The 21,068-nt window shown below is 38.1% G+C and overlaps 2 protein-coding genes across 5 annotated transcripts in view; both read right to left on the bottom strand.

Annotated features, from left to right (window-relative positions):
- Positions 1 to 3,871, bottom strand: part of LOC145766078 (major facilitator superfamily domain-containing protein 8-like) — a 30,243-nt gene extending 26,372 nt beyond the window's left edge. The window contains exon 1 of one of the 2 annotated variants that reach the window (XM_082577735.1): positions 3,815 to 3,871. Coding sequence is in view for 1 of the 2 variants with exons in the window: in XM_082577734.1 (XP_082433860.1) it covers positions 3,032 to 3,098 (67 nt within the window). In the remaining variant the exon portion in view is untranslated. Of the gene's footprint in view, positions 1 to 3,031; positions 3,149 to 3,814 lie in introns of those variants that run through there. The other variant, XM_082577734.1, reaches the window with a different exon arrangement.
- A 2,303-nt stretch (positions 3,872 to 6,174) lies between these two features.
- LOC145766079 (uncharacterized) lies at positions 6,175 to 12,129 on the bottom strand. 3 transcript variants are annotated; one of them, XM_082577737.1, is made up of 7 exons: positions 11,226 to 12,129; positions 10,284 to 10,437; positions 9,245 to 9,492; positions 8,724 to 8,840; positions 7,745 to 7,888; positions 7,295 to 7,472; positions 6,175 to 7,080 (listed from the first exon to the last, which is right to left on the bottom strand). In XM_082577737.1, the coding sequence occupies exons 1-6, from the start codon at positions 11,251 to 11,253 to the stop codon at positions 7,312 to 7,314; spliced, it is 852 nt and encodes a 283-aa protein (XP_082433863.1). In that variant the 5' UTR covers positions 11,254 to 12,129; the 3' UTR covers positions 6,175 to 7,080; positions 7,295 to 7,311. The 3 variants fall into 3 exon arrangements, with proteins under 3 accessions (XP_082433863.1, XP_082433862.1, XP_082433864.1); XM_082577736.1 differs by having other exon boundaries at positions 7,295 to 7,490; positions 11,226 to 12,128; XM_082577738.1 differs by having other exon boundaries at positions 7,295 to 7,490; positions 11,266 to 12,124.
- Positions 12,130 to 21,068: the final 8,939 nt, after the last annotated feature.

Genomic DNA, 21,068 nt, shown 5'->3' with positions numbered 1-21,068 from the left:
AAAGACTCTGCTGTTAAGACTCTATAGCTTCGGCATATAAGCAGACCCTAAACCAGGGGTCGGGAAACTTTCTGTACTACTGGGCCAAATCTACAAACTTTCGGTAACATGCGGGCCGCATAAATTTCAACCTATAAACAATCGCCACATTATCCTTAAATCTATGGCGTAGCTGCAACTCCTATTCCTGTGGCTATTGCACAATGAGACGTGTTTGTTGCCTTTCATATTTATTATCAAACACGTATTAAAACATAATGCTTTGTTTTTATTTACTTATCACTTATCAATGTGAAGGATGATGTTGTTTCTGTGTCATAGCCAAGGTGTTTAAATCATCTGGCAACTTTGTTGATGATATTTGCAATACGTCATTCAAATGACGATCTGACAGGTGAGTGCGAAGTTTATTCTTTGCGTAATTCATTTTTCAAATTTGAGAGATTTTGTAGCGTACATGGGAGTTACCGAGTAATGTCGGGACACATGTTAAAGGGCTTCTTGTTATGACATAAAATAAATTCATGAGTACATAATGATGAAACTTTAGTTTATGCACTAAAAGTAAGATCGTTCGAGGGCCACAAAAGTTTGTCCGCGGGCCGCAGTTTGCCGACTCCTGCCCTAAACTAATAAGCTGGCCCGTTAAAGAAACATCGCAGATCCAAATACTTTTGCTTGAAACTAGAAATGTTTTTAGGTTATAAGAGACAAGGTGTCTGCCTTAAGCACTAACTTCCTATTGACTAAAAAACAGCTAAACAAATACATTTTTTGTGGTTGAAGGAACAAAGTAAGAGAATATATTTTTATTTATAAAATTGATTGGGGTACGTGACCAAGCAAGTGCCTTTAAATTCGTTGCTGGCCTAAAATTTCATAAACTTTTTTTTTTTTCGTTCAGTCATTGACTAAGCCAGTGGTTCCCAACCTTTTTTATCCGGTGGACCCTTTTAGTCGATATTCAAATTTAAATCCCTCCCCCCCCCCCCCCTTATCAGTTTAGTTTGTTAAAAACTCGTTTACATTAATAGTTTAATCTAAGTCTTGGAAAATAAACTAAACTTTCACTAGACTAGTAACAAGCTTTTTAGCCTGTAATATTCCTTTACATATTAAAATAATTTTTTTTAATGAAGAACCTTGCTGAAAAAAATTTTCTTCAAAGAATAAATTCAAAATATAAGAGTCAATACATTTCAGTCTGTGTAGAGCTTGTGATTTTTTGTTTCGACAACTCATGAATGCCGGAAGACTATTGGAAAGAGCACAACGAATATCATTCTCCACATCTAATTTGCTTCTCTGTTTTGTTTTCATTCGGAAAATTTGAAAAACCTTATTTGCATAGATAAGTGGAAGCAAACAGAAGGATGCACCATTGCACCCCTGGTTGCAAGCAAACCTGGTTGCACCCCTTTGGGATAAGAATTGCACATTAAATGGCCAAAATCCAGTGATTGATTTTTCTCTGAATTTGTCTATTGCAAGAATCCGTTTTGAGTTCTAAAAATTCATCCTGTAATTTATCAGGAAGTTTTTCCATCAACAATGTGAATGAATTTAATCAAGATCATCGTCATAAATCGTATTAAATCAAGATCATCGTCATAAATTTCAAGAAAATATCAAATGAATTCCAATTCTACTGCTGTGAGATGTTGCAAAATCAATTCTTTTTCCAGCTCTGGAAGAACTTGTTTTTCGCCGTCAACAACCAACACCGATGATAACTCTTTAAACATAGTAATATGTTTAATTGTTCAAATCTAACTTTTCTCTTTCAATTTTCAAGCTTGCTGGTGAACGCTTCCAAAGCATCTTTTAATAATGCTGAGGGGTAGGCTACTGGCATCTGCTCTTGGAAGGGCCACCCAAGCCACGGTGGTAGGCGGCTGGTAGCGGCCAGACAAAACGTAGTCCCCCACGACCTGGACAGCAGAGCCTTCTAGTACCGTATCTAAGACAATCCCCTAATGACAGTGACAAAAATCAATCACTCTCTTCCAACCTGCCTTAAGCCAGCATGGAAGCAGTAGGCTACAGTTTATAAATTTACATGGTATCAATATGTCAATGGCTCATGGATACAGATAACCCAAATTGATGCGCAATCTGCTGTAAACGGAGATGGCGATTGAATATATACCGTATATTGGTGTTTTTCCCTTGCCTTTTCAGATTTAGTTTATATTCAATGGACTACACATATCAACCAAATAAGCAAGGAATCTAAGCTAATCCATCTGTCATCATTCAACAATGAAACAAATTCCAATTTCATAAAAAGGTCAAAAAATAATTTAAGTTTGTCTCTGAGCTCAAACACTTGCTTGGTTATGTTTCCTCTGAAAGCCATCGAGTATTTGCATGACACAGAAGTAGGCCTATGTGATAGTCTGCATCCATGTCAGTGCATAGTTGCTCAAATAATCAAAAGTTAATCTAATAATAACTTCCTCTTTAACGCTCTAGTCTAGGCCAACTTACTACGTTTAAAAAGGTTTACAATCCAAAAACCAAATCCCCCCCCCTGGTTGGGAACCACTGGCCTATACTCTTCTTTCAGCTAACATTCACTTATGTTATTACATATTTTTATTTGCATGTTGAACATTTACGTGTGTACACATTTACAAATGATATTCTACACGAAAGTGTAGTTGCAATATTTTCTAGTAAAAGTGGAAAATAAAAATCAGTCTTTATTTGTAGTGCGGCCCTTTCAGTAAGCATTGCATTTTCTCAACTAACCTTTGCGTTAAAAAGGTTGCTCACCCCTGGTGTAACGTATTATGCTGGCATATTTTTTTTAAATCTGCTACCGGCCATTTGTTTAATTTCACCTAAAAGTGTCAAGTGGACTTAAGTGAAGTATTTTACGACGGAGTATTGTCTAAGCCGAATTCTAGTGTCGATAGCGGGTAGGCTTCTACAACAGTCGCAATGTATTTTCTACTTTAGAAAAGCAAGTAAGCATAATAAACATATTTTTGCAGGTCATGAAAGACATTTTGGTAGCTATCCTTACCATATTCTACACCACTGAGCAAATAATAGAAGCAGATGATTCCAAAAGTAGCAGACAATTTCTTCATAGAATTTTCTGTTATTTTTTACTTTTTACCAACAAAAACCTTAATTAACCACCTTCAAAAAGTATCTGAAATATTTATACTTTGAATTGGTTCAGTAGCGGATCTAAATTTTTTTCAAGGGCACTGCAGTTTCAACTAAACAAATTCTGTAAAACAAAATAAAAATTGAACTCCGAAAAAAGCAGACTAGTGTGGTAGGGGTCTTAGACCCCAGAGCAATCTGACAATTTTCATCTAGTTTTGGTCAGAATTTATGCAGTTTTATAGGCTTAATAATAAGTTTTTGATGAAGACACACACTTTGTATTATCTCAAATTCATTCAAAAAATTATCGTACATATTCAAGGAAAATGTACGACGAGTCCAAATTATATCAAGTTATCATGTTGTGTATTCATTAAATAAAAACTGGATTTCTGTAAACGTTTGAGCGACAATTGAAGCTGTGTTTTAAGTAATTTTCTTTTGGACCACAGAAGAACTTCCAACAATTCGCTTGTTTACCTAGTTTTGTATAGTGTTGTGTAAAAAGGTTGATTTATTTTCATCAAACAACATTTGCAGCACATTCAGATATCACAGCTGACAATTTTGATTGGGGGGCACTCCAGAAACACAAATATTTAAATAGACATGAACATTTAGTCTTAAGAAATTTTTTAATAAAATTCAATATATTTTACACATTATCCAATACACAAATTTGTTATAATACCTAGACATTTTTACTTTATGAATTAGACCTCCCCAATCCCCGGACTTTCTTTCGTTTTCTTCTATATTATGACTTTTCTGCATGGGTTTGTAATGCTGCTTTCAAAAATATGTATAAAATTTTTTTTCGATCAACGTCTTGAAAGTTATTCGACGTTGCTTAGCAACAACTTTTCATAAAAAAATTACAAAAATCCCCTTTAAAACCCCTTTACTTTTAACCTAGTATGCTGATATCTAGATTATCTGAAAGCACATCTTCAGCAGAAAAATTAAAAAAAAATGTATTAAAACTGGACAATCGGTACCAGAGTTATGACTGTTTAAGCATAGATGACTTCATCTATGGTTGGTTTAAGCATAGATATCTTATATATAGATATGCAACTCAGTGGTGCGTAACGATGTTTGAAGGCTAACAGCGTAGCTATGGCTGTATGCATTGACTTCAAACTTGGCACAGCAAAACAACTTTATTTCTAATATATTTTTTTGGTTTTTGTTTAAATAAAACTTTTTTCGTTTTCAAGTTGACGTATGGATTGCTTGTGATGACGTCACATTCTCGTTCCGCATGGACTGCTTTATGGAGATTCTGGCGATTGAAAACAAATCACAGTCACAGAGGGTACCTCTAAATACCCATTGTCTGGCATTGTCAGGCATTGTCGGCTTTTTGGGGGGGTTGTGGAGCATTTTCAGGGGTTGTCGAACATTTTCAGGGGTTTCAGGTATTGTAGAGTAGGCTAACTACTTTCAGGCATTGTTGGGAATTTCTAGGCATTGTGTAGGATTTACAGGCATTGTCGATCATTATCAGTGGTCGACAGGCTTGTGAGGCATTGTCGAACATTTTCAGGCATTATCGAACATATTCAGGGATTGTCGAGCATTTTCAGGGGTTGTCAGGCATTGTAGAGTAGCTACTTTCAGGCATTGTTGGGAATTTCCAGGCATTGTCTAGGATTTCCAGGCATTGTTGATCATTATTAGTGGTTGATGGGTTTGTCAGGCATTGTCGAACATTTTCAGGGGTTGTCGAGCATTTTCAGGGGTAGTCAGGCATTCTAGATTAAGCTACTTTCAGGCAATGTTGGGCATTTCCTAGCATGTCTAGGATTTCCAGGCATTGTCGATCATTATTGGTTTTTGACACGTTTGTCAGGCATTGTCGAACATTTTCATGCATTTTTATTCCCACCTCTGCATGCGCAGCAGAATGATCCCTTTCTATTTTGTGTAGGTTGTAAACGTATTTACGGTGTACACAAACACAGCAGCGTTTAAATGACCTGGCTATCATAAGTATCGACAATGCCTGACAAACCTGTCAAAACCTGGTAATGATCGACAACCCAAGAAAACGTTTGACAATGCCTAACAAACCTATCTACCACTGAATATGTTCGACAATGCCTGGAAATCCTAGACAATGCCTGAAGATGTCCGACAATCAGTGGCGTAGCTAGGGGGGGAAGGAGGGGCGGACCACCCCGGGCGGCACGTCTGGGGCCGGCACTTTCAGACTACGATATTTGATTTTGATTATAATCTGATAAAAAACGCATTTCATTTTCACACAGGGCCGGATTTAACTGATGGGGGGCCCGGGGCACTTTTGGATCAGGGGCCCCCGTAAAAAAAAATTCGCCTATGGCGCGAAACACCCCTTCGACGTCTACAGTAGCATCAATCCAGCACTGCACAGCATTTTGCAGAAACCACCAAAGCTAAAAGAAAAAAAAAATAACACAAAATCACATTTTTTTCACGTAGGGGGCCTTTTAAAAGTCGGGGGTCCGGGGTACCTGCACCCTCTGCCCCCCCCTAAATCCTAGACAATGCCTGAAAGTAGCTACTCTACAATGCCTGACAACCTCTGAAAATGCTCGACAATCCCTGAAAATGTTCGACAATCCCTGAAAATGTTCGACAATGCCAGAAAATGTTCCATAATAACTACCAAACCTTATTGACCATATTGATCAACAATGCCTGGAAATCCTTGACAATGCCTGGAAATTCCCAACAATGCTTGAAAGTAGCTACTCTACAATGCCTGACATCTCCTGAAAATCCTCGACAACCCCTGAAAATGTTTGGCAATGCCTGAAAATGTTCTATAATGCCTAACAAACCCGTCAACCACTGATAATGATCGACAATGCCTAAAAGTAGCTATTCTACAATGCCTGACAACCCCTGAAAATGCTTGAAAATTTCCGACAATGCCTAACAACAAGCCTGTCAACCATTGATAAGTAGGTAAAGACCTTTTTTGGAGCTGTAGTTCCAGGACAAGCTGAAGTTTTATTCAATTAATCTACTGAGTGTTACCAAAATGAAAGTTACTGCTGGCTACCGAAAGTTGTGCTATAGCATTTGGTACCGTAAACCGGGGCTACATTGAACGCTTTTTGACTTCAAAATGAAGTGCATCAGCGGCTTCTTAACATATCCGCGCTAAATTGCAATATGTTAGGGGGACCAACTAGGTCTCTAAATAGCACAAACAACATTCAGTTTTAATCTCTATCTTAACCGCTTTTTTTAGAAAATTGTCGGTGTTCAAAGTAACCCCGTATTCGGGGTTACTTTGAACAGACGTGAACTGTTTACGTTTGTTCAAATTTGGCTGTATATGAGGTTAGTTTGAACACATTGAAAGTTTTTAAAAAACCTTTTTGATATCGGTACCGTAGTATATTGACAAGAAGCAACATATTTCACTGAGGAGAACATATTTACACGAACTGGTACACGAATGGCAATAGCAATTATGATGCTACAGGAAAACAAGAAATGGGGCTCAAAACAGTTCATATTAGCATCGGTTTTGCAACTACTTTCCCCACATGTATTCTAAGTCAGGAAATCGAAGAATATTTCTGTTATTGAGAGGAATGGCTTTGGGCTGTACTTTGACAACATCATCCCACTCATAGAGCATCTCATCTTTGGTTTGGGGCCATCTCCATCCGTTTCGATTGCACTTTGTCAATGTCGATACCACCGTTCCTTTGCTCTCAACACTTTGTCACTTTACCGGGAAACTGTTGCTCTTCGTATTCAACAATTATGTACTCTCCAGTTGCAATATTTTTTTGTTAGATCCTTCTACTTCATTTTCTTCAATATCACCATCAGAAACCGTATAATCCTCTGATGAAGCACCATCTTCTATGCTTTCGTCATCATACGACTCATCGCTTTCCGATTCATCTTCACCGTCCGTACTGGTAGCTGCAGTTTCACTTTTAGATGTGCCTGTAAAAAATATTTATTCAGAACAGCAGTGTAACGAAATCGTAGCTTTTTGCAAATGGTAATGAAGTTGTTAATGATGTGCTTTCATTGCAGAAATATTTTAGACACCAATACCAGTACTGGTACACAAAATCAAGTTATTTAACCTTTGCAATAAAACTTAAAAAAACAAAAGGTTCTAAAAATAAAAGAATGGTTACCAGTATGTGCTCACCTGCTTCTGCTATCTCATCACATGTGATGCTTTTCCCTGGAATGACATTGATCTTCTCTTCTTTGGTCTGTCCTCATCCACACCCACATCATTCTGAGCACTCCAAGAACTGCATCTGACACTCTGCGAGCTGTGTCGGTACCGGTACTGGCATCGCCATTTTCATTCAAATCATAGTCTGGAAGCCGATCCAACACTTTTTGAATGCAAAATGCAAAGCAAAATGCAAATGCTCATCTGAAGCCATGAATGTACGCGAATCTTTCGAACATTATTTCAGTAACGTTGGAGCAGTTTCATGGCAAAATGAAAAAGCTCTGAGCACCACGTAGCTTAAGATGAATTGTAGCATGAAATAACCATTTTCAAGTTTGTTTCATCACAATGTATTTCAATGAAAAATGTAGAAACATCAGAAATGGCACACTAATATAATAGGCTACTAGTTACAATGTAATGATTCCACTTGTTGTGTGTACGTTTTAACCAGCTCCATCACTTCGTTTTGGAAATTCATCCTGATTAGTTTTGGCATTTGTCTGGCCTCTTTTGCTACAAAGTCAAAGAAAGAGCCGATGGAATCATGTTCTTGTTCTGCAAAAATGAAAACAGATACATTATAACATCATCATCAACCAATTTTGATTATACAGGCCATGAATTAATCCTCATGTCGAGGGTGTGGCCTGTCTGTCTGTCGAGAACGAAGTCTTCCCCTCCACACCTCGCGATTTATTGGGTTGGCAGAGTCCATGTTCAGGGCTACAAGGTCACGTTTTACAAGTTCTTCCCAAGAAAGTTTTGGTCTACCTTGACCCCGCTGTGCTGCGATGTTGACACATCTGACCTGTGAGATCCAGCTTGAGCTACGCTCAACGTGACCAAGCCATCTCAGTCTGCTTAATTGGAGGACTTCACTGATGTCTTTTAGTTTAAGCTTTGATAGAAGAGTCTCAAACTGAATGTTGTCTTCAGGCTTGACTAGGCAGGTCCATCTTACCATCGCTCTGTCATTACGTTGTAGGCGCTTGACGGTGCTTGCTAAAGTAGCCTACGTTTCAGAGCCATAGAGCATGACACTCCTCATACAACTGGAGTAAACTTGCCCTCTGGTTGCAGCAGAAAATTGCTTGCTTGTGAGGATAGGTGTTAACAAATATTGTTAACAATAGGTGTTAACAACAAATTGTGTTAAATTATTTCATGTGCTTTCAAACTTGTGTGGAGTTCTCGAGGTTGCAATGCCAGTTCAGTATATTTGTATTTCTGACCAACAAAGCGGAAAAATAAACTTCATGTTCATAGCCGGGGTCTAGCTAAAAGTTGAGTAGGCCTACTGAATAGAAATTAACTACTGAACATTTTGAAGTTTTTTATGGCAAAGAAAGGTAGGCTATTGTAGTTTCAAAACAGCAGATAGTTTGGTTACCTGCTTCCTTCTGTATGTCTTTTAACTCCTTCATGCAAAAGCTAGCAATGGATGTCGTACAATCGCTTAATTTGCGTTTGCGACCGCCAGTTCTTTTCTTTTGCTTTGTACAAGTATCTGTGAAAGACGTAAAGCAATATGAAGACGTGTTTGTTTGGTTTTTGAATCTTTATCCTCAGACTGACGAAGCCTCAATATGCCCGTTTCGCATAGGCTACTTGTAGAGGCTTTTGAAACAGGACTGGTTACCGAGATTGACAGAGTGAAGTTTCCTATTCCTATAGTTGTTGGCGAAGAAATGTTCCATCCACTAGGTGCCGCTGAATGGTAAGCAGTCCTGAAATGCGTCGCTCAAACGCACACCCCAAAAACCGAACCGGCGCCGCTTGATCTTGAGTCGAGTGCTAAGCCACTGACATCTGTTAATAGGTCCATAAACACACACAACATAACCCACAAACGATTTGCGATGAATTCAGCATTTACAGGCAGCAAGGCGTAGCCTACTTCAGCTTATTTACCTGAACTCATACGCTGGTTCAATGAAATTGGCGATGCTTCTACTGAAGCAAGCTCGCTGTCCTCAAGAGAAAGAGTGACATTTTCATTTGGAGCCTCCGATGATTGGCTGTTGTCAGGCAATGAATTAAAAACTGACTGAGCGTCAGCTTGTATGTCTCCAGCAATGTGGCAGTCAGCTTCATTTTCTGTAAGAGGTGATTTTTCTTGAAGATCCTCTGAGATTCCAAACGTCAGATTAGAAGTAGTTCTGTGAAAACATTTGTATACTTTCAGTGCCATGGGTATTTGGGTAAGGCTACTCGAAACAAAAATATTTCGTTTCGAAGCGAAATTCCTTTTCTTGATTTCGTTTCGAAATAATTTCTGAGTAAAGAAATTCGTTTCATTTCGAAGTCCAAGCCATTTCGTTTCGTTCTGTGTTCGAAACGAAATATACAAGAGTTTGGAAATATAAAAAGTGCCAAAAACTCATACATCAAAGTGAATTCGCATTAAGGCTGTTCGAAACAAAATTCCTTTTCTTGGTTTCGTTTCGGAGCAAAAATCTTTAAAAAGAATTTCGTTTCGAACAGCCTCAGTATTGGGTACGCAACCAGAGCCGGATTTAGCTGATGGGGGGCCCGGGGCACTTTTAGATCGGGGGGCCCCCGTGCAAAAAAAATTTTCAAGCCTACGGCGCGAAAAACCATCTCTACGTCTACAGTAGCATCAGTCCAGTACTGCACAGCATTTTGCAGAAACTTTAAAGGCCAAAAGGGAAAAAATAACACAAAATCTCATTTTTTTCCACATAGGGGGCCCTTCAAAAGTCGGGGGGCCCCGGGGCAACTGCCCCCTCTGCCCCCCCCTAAATCCGGGCCTGTACGCAACAAAACATTTCAGTGACATAGCAGGCTTATCCTTGAGCAATTAACTTTCAATTATGGCAACATACGTTTGTGTGAAATACATATTGATTGAGAGAAATGTAGGCTACATACAGGTACAGATTGATTTATTTTGCACCACATAGGCTAAGCAATGCCTGAAAATACTTACTTTCTATATGCCATGACTAGGTCAAGAAAACTCATAATGTTGAGCAAACTCCACGGCTTGCTAGTGGCAGCTGCATCGCCAGATCGAGGGATTTTTTTCCTTATTCGTCTGTATTTATCCCGAAGTGATTTCCACACTTTTGAACAGTCTGAAACTAAACAAGCATATTTTCATCTAACATGATACATATTAATGACTCATCCATACACTGACTTGTCCTGCATGTTCGGTCCTGTAATAGGCTACCATGAACAGTTACATGGCTAAAAAACAAGTATCCTATCAAGCAAAACATTGAGTAATACGGTGAATCTGATATGTCTCTTCTAAAGTAACTGTGGTTACTCAATTTTAGGAGAAATGCAGATGATAAATTTTACTTGGATCCATGTATTCAATTCAATTCAATTCAATTTATTTTTCTTTGTCAGAACGCAAAAAGAAATGATATTGTAAAAAAGAAATACAGTAACAAAACCAACAAAAGGAAAAGGTGGCAAAACCTTAATGGTTTAAGACGTGCATAAAAAGATCTAATATTGCGGTATTTGCATCGATAAGTATAGTTAAGCACGGCCACCAAACCTGATACTGTAAAACAAGCAGCCTAGATGAATTAGTTAAGAATCAGTCGCCTCCTCGTTGCTGAAACAATTGAAGCGCCAATTCTTAAAGCAATGAGAACACGACTGAACCTAACAACATCACAAAAACAAACAAACTAATTGTAGGATGCAACCATAGAGGTCTGGTCTGGGTTATGTTGGTTTAGATCTCACATTGTTAATATGCACTTCAAATACAATAAACTACGAAAAGCAATAATAATACTCTAAATATACCCCAAAAAACACTTTTACACTATGTTATATTGGGTGGTCCTTATATGTAGTTATAATTTAAAAGTTAACAAATAAAGACCACTCTAATATTACAGTATACCGGTACTAGGTACTACAAGACTCATCATCAGGGCAATTACATTGAGCCGCAACTTGCACCCAAGCGTTCTCACGGCTGTTGTGGTTGTGGTAGGACTGTGTCTTCAAATCCCAAAGACATGAAAAGCCTTGTACGGCCAAAATTAAAGTTTCCAATTTTGGTCGTTGTTGAAAAAGGTGCTCATTTTTTTACTGAGAGTACCGTAACAACTAGTAGGGCTAGCTACAATAATGTTATGATCTAAATGATACCCTTTCTAAGTTACTGTTCTAACTACAGATTCTAACTAAAATAATTGGGATATATTCCTGATTCACTGGTCATGAAACTGAGCACTTTGGGTACAAGCTTGCTGTCCTAGGTAGCCTAACCATACTCATTTTATAATAATTTTCCTTAACTACAGTCCTAGGTAAAGCCAAAATAACTTACTGAGACCCAGCAATTGCCTTATCTGCTACAGAAACTTTCCCAGGCTATTCAATATCCCTGTATAACCAGGCCCGGATTTAGGGGGGGGGCAGAGGGGGCAGGTGCCCCGGGCCCCCCGACTTTTGAAGGGCTCCCCTAGGTGGAAAAGATGTGATTTTGTGTTATTTTCTTTCCTTTCAGCCTTTAAAGTTCCTGCAAATTGCTGTGCAGTGCTGAATTAATGCTATTGTAGACGTAGAGGTGGATTTTTGCGCCGTAGGCGCGAAAAATTTTTTGCAGGGGGGCCCCCCGATCTAAAAGTGCCCCGGGCCCCCCATCAGCTAAATCCGGCCCTGTGTATAACTACCAGCTTCAAACAGGGTAGTTGTCCAGACTCCAGCCTAAGCGAAGCAGACACCCGAGACTCAGAAAATCAACTTTCGAGCCAGAAACACGCATGACGTCACGCAGAAACCAAGCGCAGCGGAGCAGAAAAAACGCTCAGGATCGATCTTTGTCACACGCTCACTTTGTGAAACTGTAGCAAAGCAACTACAAGTGAGCGACACCAGGCGACAATAAAACAAACAAAAGATTCGCTTTGCTGCGGCGAAAATAACTGTAGTGTGAACGCGCCTTTACAACAGCGCGGCGCAAATGGAACCAAGGCATGCAGCAGGGTTGCCAACCTGTCTTCACCAAAAAAAGCCAGACCTAGTCACAAAAAAAGCCTAAAAAAAGCCAGAAGAAAATAGCTGTAAAAGCCAGTATAAAATAGCTGAAACAACCAACAAAAAGCCAATTAGTAGCCTATTCATTAAACATACACATATAAAAAGTGCACAACCAAATAGTGTCCCACCGAACTTTGACTTCAGCGACAACGCAGAAACATAGTTAATGAAAAGACAAGCAACTAGAAAATTTTTTAGTTTCGGCTTCAAAACGACATTCGGTCGGACACTACAACCAAATATAAGTTAGAAATCACTGCTCCGATTGACGCAGACTGATTTTTTTGTCTAAAAAAAACGGGAAAGGTAAAATTAAGCCAAAAAAAGCCTAAATTATGTTGGCTTTTTATTAAGTTGACAAAAAATCGATGAAACATGAAAAAAAGCCAGAAAAAGCCTAATTTTTCTGGCTTTTTTATTTAAAAAAAATAAGCCAAGGGAGTTGAAAAACAGCCAGATTCTCAAAATCTGGCTTCAAAAAAGCCAAATTGGCCACCCTGGCATGCAGATTTGAAATTGCATGCAAAACATGTCACGATTTCGAGACAGAGTTGCCAGATTGGCCTTTTTAAGGCCAAATTTCAGAAATTCGGGGTTTTTAAAAAGTGCTTGGCTGGAGTATTTTTGTTTGGACGCTTGGTCTTTTTTAGTTTTCCGATTGGCATTTGTTTGGCCTTTTTTCTTTTGGTCCTCATAGTTAAAGTCTTTGCGGTTTTGTACTGTTGATAGTATGATATACTTGAGACCTAAGCACAGTAGTTTAAAAGATCATGAAGAAAACGGGTCGGGTGTATGCTGAAGGCCATACACGTACCGCTGCATAGCGCTTCAAGTCCGCTTTCCTGATATGCAGGATAAAGATACAGTAGAATTCGCCTATAACGGCACCTCTAGGGGATTTGCAAAAACTGACGTTATAGCCGAATTGACGTTATAGACGAACTACCGCAAACTATTCCAAAACTGTCTTTTGATTAAAGAAAGAGGTGTATAATCCAGTCAGGTTTACTGTGTAGGCCTACCACCAAACTGACAAAAAACACACAGAAAATACAGTGAACAGAGAAATTATTTAAAAAAAAAAAACCTACAGCGAAATTTGCGCAATACAGCTCGTTACATACAGTAGTAGAGAAGTTCATTGTTTATTAGCAAAAAAGGCATTGATTTTCAGCTGTTTCGGTTTTGACACGGATTTCTCTACCACATAACGTTCAGCTTTTGCTAAATAATGTAGGATTTGCTCGCTATCGTCATGACTTCGGATTTATACAGTAGGCCTATACCGTACAGTACTGCACGAGTGCACGTACAACTGTTGCTTTGAGTTGTTCAAAGGTCAGCTGTAGAGCTGCTTTTTACACGTGATAGTTTTTCACGCGGGAAAAAAGTTAATTCAGTTAAAGTCTCTGCTGAGAACAACGTAGCAAAATAAAGGGAAGACATTTTGCAAGCAGCAGCGCTAACTGGATTAAAAGACTGACCCTCGTGATGAATGTGATGGCTTAAAGTGACGTTATAAACGAATAAAAGACGTCTGGGGACTAATAAAGGGTGCTGTTACATGCGAATTGACGTTATAAGCGATGCTGTTGTAGCCGAACTACAATGTACGTAAAAGATAGGAATTCTGCCGGGACCGAGCGAAATGTGACGTAATAGACGAATTGACGTTATAAACAAAGCCGTTATAGGCGAATTCTACTGTATAAAATTAATGGTGCGTTCCAAACCTCATTTTTTGCAAAACAGCTCAAACAATTATCAGCTAAGTAAGGCTCAGATTGCAAGAAAAGCTATAAAACCTAAAGCAAAATTGCAAAATTTTCCTGGGGGGGCATGCCCCCAGACCCCCTACACTGGCTATGACCCTCCTTCCATTGTATGCCTACAAAAATGAACCAGGATACGCCACTGCCTGAAAGACGATCGATTTGCCATTGAAATGCATTGAGCGAAAGCTTCTTTGGGGAGGGCTGTCTTCGAACAGCGATTGTTCGTAGGCTATATTAAATAAGATATGAACATGAAAGTTAGTACTTTAATACACAGTAACATGTTCTTTCAATTGGGATTGATTTAGATTGTTTATCATTTAAAATAAAATTTTGATAATGGTTTGAATTTGATCAAGTTTAGGTGGCCACCTCCACCAGATGGAGCTAGTAGTATTTTGGGACTTAGTATTAACTTAGTTGGTTAGATCTATGCTTGTGCTTTCCAACGATAGCAAATCTGTTAAAATTGAACAACAAATGAATAAATGGGAGACAATTTCCTTCAGGTATTTTTCAGTGCATTTCCACCCTGTACTTTCTCCTTTATAATAGTCCATTCCAACAACGTATGATGACGTCATCATCCAGTCAAGTTGACCAACAGGGTGAACTGAGAAAGATCACCGAAAAAGGGTTCAGTAAGTTCACGTAGATTAGGACCCAACATTCAGGAATAGGCAACTCAGGCGATTAGCTATCAAGGTCGTAGACTGTGGTAAGTTCCTGATACTGTCCAAGTATCCAAAATTTGATTTTATAAAATAGACTCACTCCTATTTTCCAAACACTTGTGCAAGTACCGTATGCTGTGATGCCTTCAGATTTTTGCGGTGCAGGCGCAGTGTGACATTTTCAGAATTTTTGCGGTGCAGTGTGGAGGCAGACATTTGCAGTGCATTGCAGGTAGCGGGCAGATTCTTTCTGCCTGCGCCATCACTACCGTGCGACGCGGTTGGCACAGTCAACATTTCTACGCGGTGCCCGCGCGGCGACGTCACCTCGGCCGCATAAGCGGCGCGGTTGACAACATTAATAGGAGTACCCTTGTAGAGCCTTTTGATGCAGGGCCGGTTACCGAGATTGACAGAGTGTATCGTAGTTTTCCGGATGCAACCTAGTTCGTACCCTGAAAAGATCGAGAGAAAAAGTTAAAAAAAGCCGAAGTCGCTGATTGCAGTTGCCGCAAACAAACAAAAACTCTTAGGATCATTACCGGAAATTTTAAAATGTTTGCAGAAACTCCGATCAACCCTAACCCTTTTAAAATGTTTGCGGAAACTGCGGAAAAACGGTTCTATTTTTTTTCGGTGCTGGTTAAGGATTGGCCGCCTTGGTCAGTGACGTCACGAAAAGTGTGACGTCATGCAAAAAAACGCAACTACTTTTACGAAGGGTGCAAAAACGCGGAATAGAAGTAAAAGCGGAATGCCTATTGATTTTTAACTTAAACTGTACTATTTTGTACCAATTCTTGCTTTATTAACCTACCAACTTTCATGTTTCTACAAAACAAGCTTTTTTCCAAGGCGATTCGATCGTGGTTCAGTATTAGCCGCCCACAGTTTGCTGTGATCGATGAATACTGCCTCCACCAAATATGCTGTAGCTTTCTCATTTCTGCTCGGATTTTAACAATTTTTCTATTGTTGGATGACATTATGCTTCATCTACTCGAATGAATTAATTGCCAATCTAAAGTAGGCATTATATTTATGTCGAGCTAACTTAAACTTTACTATTTTGTACCAATTCTCAGCAATTGAATTTTTACAATAAAAATACCAAACCAACACAAATTAAAAGAGTATGTCTTGCCTTATTAACCTACCAACTTTCACGTTTATATGTTATCTACAAAACGAGCAATCGTTGTTCAAACGTAACCGCTCGACAAAGCTTTTTTCCAATGCATTTTTTAAGGCGATTCGATCGTGGTTAAGTATTAGCCGCCCACAGTTTGCTGTGATCGATGAATACTGCCTCCACCAAATATGCTGTAGCTTTCTCATTTCTGCTCGGATTTTAACAATTTTTCTGTTGTTGGATGGCATTATGCTTCATCTACTCGAATGGATTAATTGCCAATCTAAAGTAGGCATTATATTTATGTCGAGCTAACTTAAACTTTACTATTTTGTACCAATTCTCAGCAATTGAATTTTTACAATAAAAATACCAAACCAACACAAATTAAAAGAGTATGTTTTGCTTTATTAACCTACCAACTTTCACGTTTATATGTTATCTACAAAACGAGAAATCGTTGTTCAAACGTAACCGCTCGACAAAGCTTTTTTCCAAGGCGATTCGATCGTGGTTCAGTGTTAGCCGCCCACAGTTTGCTGTGATCGATGAATACTGCTTCCACCAAATATGCTGTAGCTTTCTCATTTCTGCTCGGATTCTAACAATTTTACTATCGTTGGATGGCATTATGCTTTATCTACTCGAATGGATTAATTGCCAATCTAAAGTAGGCATTATATTTATGTCGAGCTAACTTAAACTTTACTATTTTGTACCAATTCTCAGCAATTCAATTTTTACAATAAAAATACCAAACCAACACAAATTAAAAGAGTATGTCTTGCCTTATTAACCTACCAACTTTCACGTTTATATGTTATCTACAAAACGAGAAATCGTTGTTCAAACGTAACCGCTCGACGAAGCTTTTTTCCAAGGCGATTCGATCGTGGTTCAGTATTAGCCGCCCACAGTTTGCTGTGATCGATGAATACTGCCTCCACCAAATATGCTGTAGCTTTCTCATTTCTGCTCGGATTCTAACAATTTTACTATCGTTGGATGGCATTATGCTTCATCTACTCGAATGGATTAATTGCCAATCTAAAGTAGGCATTATATTTATGTAGCGATAACTTAAACTTTACTATTTTGTACCAATTCTCAGCAATTGAATTTTTACAATAAAAATACCAAACCAACACAAATTAAAAGAGTATGTCTTGCCTTATTAACCTACCAACTTTCACGTTTATATGTTATCTACAAAACGAGAAATCGTTGTTCAAACGTAACCGCTCGACGAAGCTTTTTTCCAAGGCGATTCGATCGTGGTTCAGTATTAGCCGCCCACAGTTTGCTGTGATCGATGAATACTGCCTCCACCAAATATGCTGTAGCTTTCTCATTTCTGCTCGGATTCTAACAATTTTACTATCGTTGGATGGCATTATGCTTCATCTACTCGAATTGATTAATTGCCAATCTAAAGTAGGCATTATATTTATGTAGCGATAACTTAAACTTTACTATTTTGTACCAATTCTCAGCAATTGAATTTTTACAATAAAAATACCAAACCAACACAAATTAAAAGAGTATGTCTGGCCTTATTAACCTACCAACTTTCACGTTTATATGTTATCTACAAAACGAGCAATCGTTGTTCAAACGTAACCGCTCGACAAAGCTTTTTTCCAATGCATTTTTCAAGGCGATTCGATCGTGGTTAAGTATTAGCCGCCCACAGTTTGCTGTGATCGATGAATACTGCCTCCACCAAATATGCTGTAGCTTTCTCATTTCTGCTCGGATTCTAACAATTTTACTATCGTTGGATGGCATTATGCTTTATCTACTCGAATTGATTAATTGCCAATCTAAAGTAGGCATTATATTTATGTCGAGCTAACTTAAACTTTACTATTTTGTACCAATTCTCAGCAATTGAATTTTTACAATAAAAATACCAAACCAACACAAATTAAAAGAGTATGTCTTGGTTTATTCATATGTTAACTTTCACATTTATATCTAATCCACAAAACGAGCAATCGTTATTCAAACGTAACCGCTCGATGAAGCTTTTTTGACAATTTTACTGACGTTGGAAAGCACGATACTGCATCTACCCGAATCAATTGATTGCATGTCCAAGGTATACAGTATATTTATCTGCTAACTTAAACTTCACTATTATAACATCAATTACTCCGAAAGTGATATGACATTTGGACAACACCATGAACTCCAAACAGACTTAAGCAATGATATCCATAAGCAGACACTAGGCAAAAAGTGTTTACTAATTCTCTTTAATTGAATCTTGCTTGAACATTTTTAATTATTCCAGACATGTTGGATCAATGTGCTTGGCCTACGCAGTTTTTGAAGTCAAGATTCAGTTGGTCAAGTAAAAATAGTAGGCTACACATTTAGCCAAACGCAGCAACACCAGTTTTCAAGATTAAACAATAGAAACCCTTTAATGATGCAGAAATCAGTAGTCTTAACAGCATCAAATTTTACGTCTTGAAGCAGTTTAACATCGCCTATTTTAATACGAGAAGTAAAATGGGGTGACTTTGGTCCAGTTATGAGCCACCGCTTACTTTAATTTTACAATGGTTCTGGGAGAAAACTTTAATTGTGACCGATATTGAGGGCTATCAAGAGCCCTTACATATTACCAATTTTGAAGTCATTTGGTCCATGCGTAGAGTTTCAAAAAAAAAAAAACTATAAGTGGTTTTCACTCCAGTGTTTTAAAAAAATTATAAGTAGTAATCTTTTTTCAAGACATGCTCATTGCCAACCCCAAAGAAGGGTGTCACTGGCTCCTTTTAGAGTTTTTAAAGTACTTTCAACAAACAGCACTCGTGATTATGTATCAAATATCAAGTTAATCGAACGAAAATGTACCACTAATATATGGCCTGGCACCTGGTTTCCGTTTGTATTTCCTATAGGCATGTCAATTTTTGAAATATTAATCTGCACTCCATCAAGCCAAAATTGAAGAAAATGGATCACTAACATAACTAATATCCTGTAATAAACGATAAAAAGTGGATTAACATCACACAAAAGTGGCCAAAGTCACACCATATTTTCTACATGTCAAGGAGTGACTATAGCCACCTAGGTGAAAGAAGCAAATGCCCAGTAGCCAAATTACATAATTAATACTGAACCTAGAGCTAAGACCTACTTTCTGTCAATGCTTGGCATACCCAGTATGGTCAGACACTGGCGTGCTAGGTAAAAGTTTGCAAAGTTATTTCTTGGTGTTATTTGGCGGCCATATTGGATCTTCCAGAGTGAACAACTGAATTCACAAACTGTGGGCGGCTAATACTTAACCACGATCGAATCGCCTTGAAAAATGCATTGGAAAAAAGCTTCGTCGAGCGGTTACGTTTGAACAACGATTGCTCGTTTTGTAGATTAGATATAAATGTGAAAATTAACATATAAATAAACCAAGACATACTCTTTTAATTTGTGTTGGTTTGGTATTTTTATTGTAAAAATTGAATTGCTGAGAATTGGTACAAAATAGTAAAGTTTAAGTTATCGCTACATAAATATAATGCCTACTTTAGATTGGCAATTAATCAATTCGAGTAGATGAAGCATAATGCCATCCAACGATAGTAAAATTGTTAGAATCCGAGCAGAAATGAGAAAGCTACAGCATATTTGGTGGAGGCAGTATTCATCGATCACAGCAAACTGTGGGCGGCTAATACTGAACCACGATCGAATCGCCTTGGAAAAAAGCTTCATCGAGCGGTTACGTTTGGACAACGATTTCTCGTTTTGTAGATAACATATAAACGTGAAAGTTGGTAGGTTAATAAGGCAAGACATACTCTTTTAATTTGTGTTGGTTTGGTATTTTTATTGTAAAAATTGAATTGCTGAGAATTGGTACAAAATAGTAAAGTTTAAGTTATCGCTACATAAATATAATGCCTACTTTAGATTGGCAATTAATCCATTCGAGTAGATGAAGCATAATGCCATCCAACGATAGTAAAATTGTTAGAATCCGAGCAGAAATGAGAAAGCTACAGCATATTTGGTGGAGGCAGTATTCATCGATCACAGCAAACTGTGGGCGGCTAATAGCCTACTGAACCACGATCGAATCGCCTTGAAAAATGCATTGGAAAAAAGCTTTGTCGAGCGGTAACGTTTGAACAACGATTGCTCGTTTTGTAGATAACATATAAACGTGAAAGTTGGTAGGTTAATAAGGCAAGACATACTCTTTTAATTTGTGTTGGTTTGGTATTTTTATTGTAAAAATTCAATTGCTGAGAATTGGTACAAAATAGTAAAGTTTAAGTTATCGCTACATAAATATAATGCCTACTTTAGATTGGCAATTAATCAATTCGAGTAGATGAAGCATAATGCCATCCAACGATAGTAAAATTGTTAGAATCCGAGCAGAAATGAGAAAGCTACAGCATATTTGGTGGAGGCAGTATTCATCGATCACAGCAAACTGTGGGCGGCTAACACTGAACCACGATCGAATCGCCTTGGAAAAAAGCTTCGTCGAGCGGTTACGTTTGAACAACGATTTCTCGTTTTGTAGATAACATATAAACGTGAAAGTTGGTAGGTTAATAAGGCAAGACATACTCTTTTAATTTGTGTTGGTTTGGTATTTTTATTGTAAAAATTGAATTGCTGAGAATTGGTACAAAATAGTAAAGTTTAAGTTATCGCTACATAAATATAATGCCTACTTTAGATTGGCAATTAATCAATTCGAGTAGATGAAGCATAATGCCATCCAACGATAGTAAAATTGTTAGAATCCGAGCAGAAATGAGAAAGCTACAGCATATTTGGTGGAGGCAGTATTCATCGATCACAGCAAACTGTGGGCGGCTAACACTGAACCACGATCGAATCGCCTTGGAAAAAAGCTTTGTCGAGCGGTTACGTTTGAACAACGATTTCTCGTTTTGTAGATAACATATAAACGTGAAAGTTGGTAGGTTAATAAAGCAAAACATACTCTTTTAATTTGTGTTGGTTTGGTATTTTTATTGTAAAAATTGAATTGCTGAGAATTGGTACAAAATAGTAAAGTTTAAGTTAGCTCGACATAAATATAATGCCTACTTTAGATTGGCAATTAATCAATTCGAGTA

This window comes from Aplidium turbinatum, chromosome 3 (assembly GCF_918807975.1).
Source record: "Aplidium turbinatum chromosome 3, kaAplTurb1.1, whole genome shotgun sequence".
NCBI classification, from domain to species: Eukaryota; Metazoa; Chordata; class Ascidiacea; order Aplousobranchia; family Polyclinidae; genus Aplidium; species Aplidium turbinatum.
The sequence above is the reverse complement of the archived record's forward strand: the minus strand, read 5'-3'. Positions and strand labels throughout refer to the sequence as shown.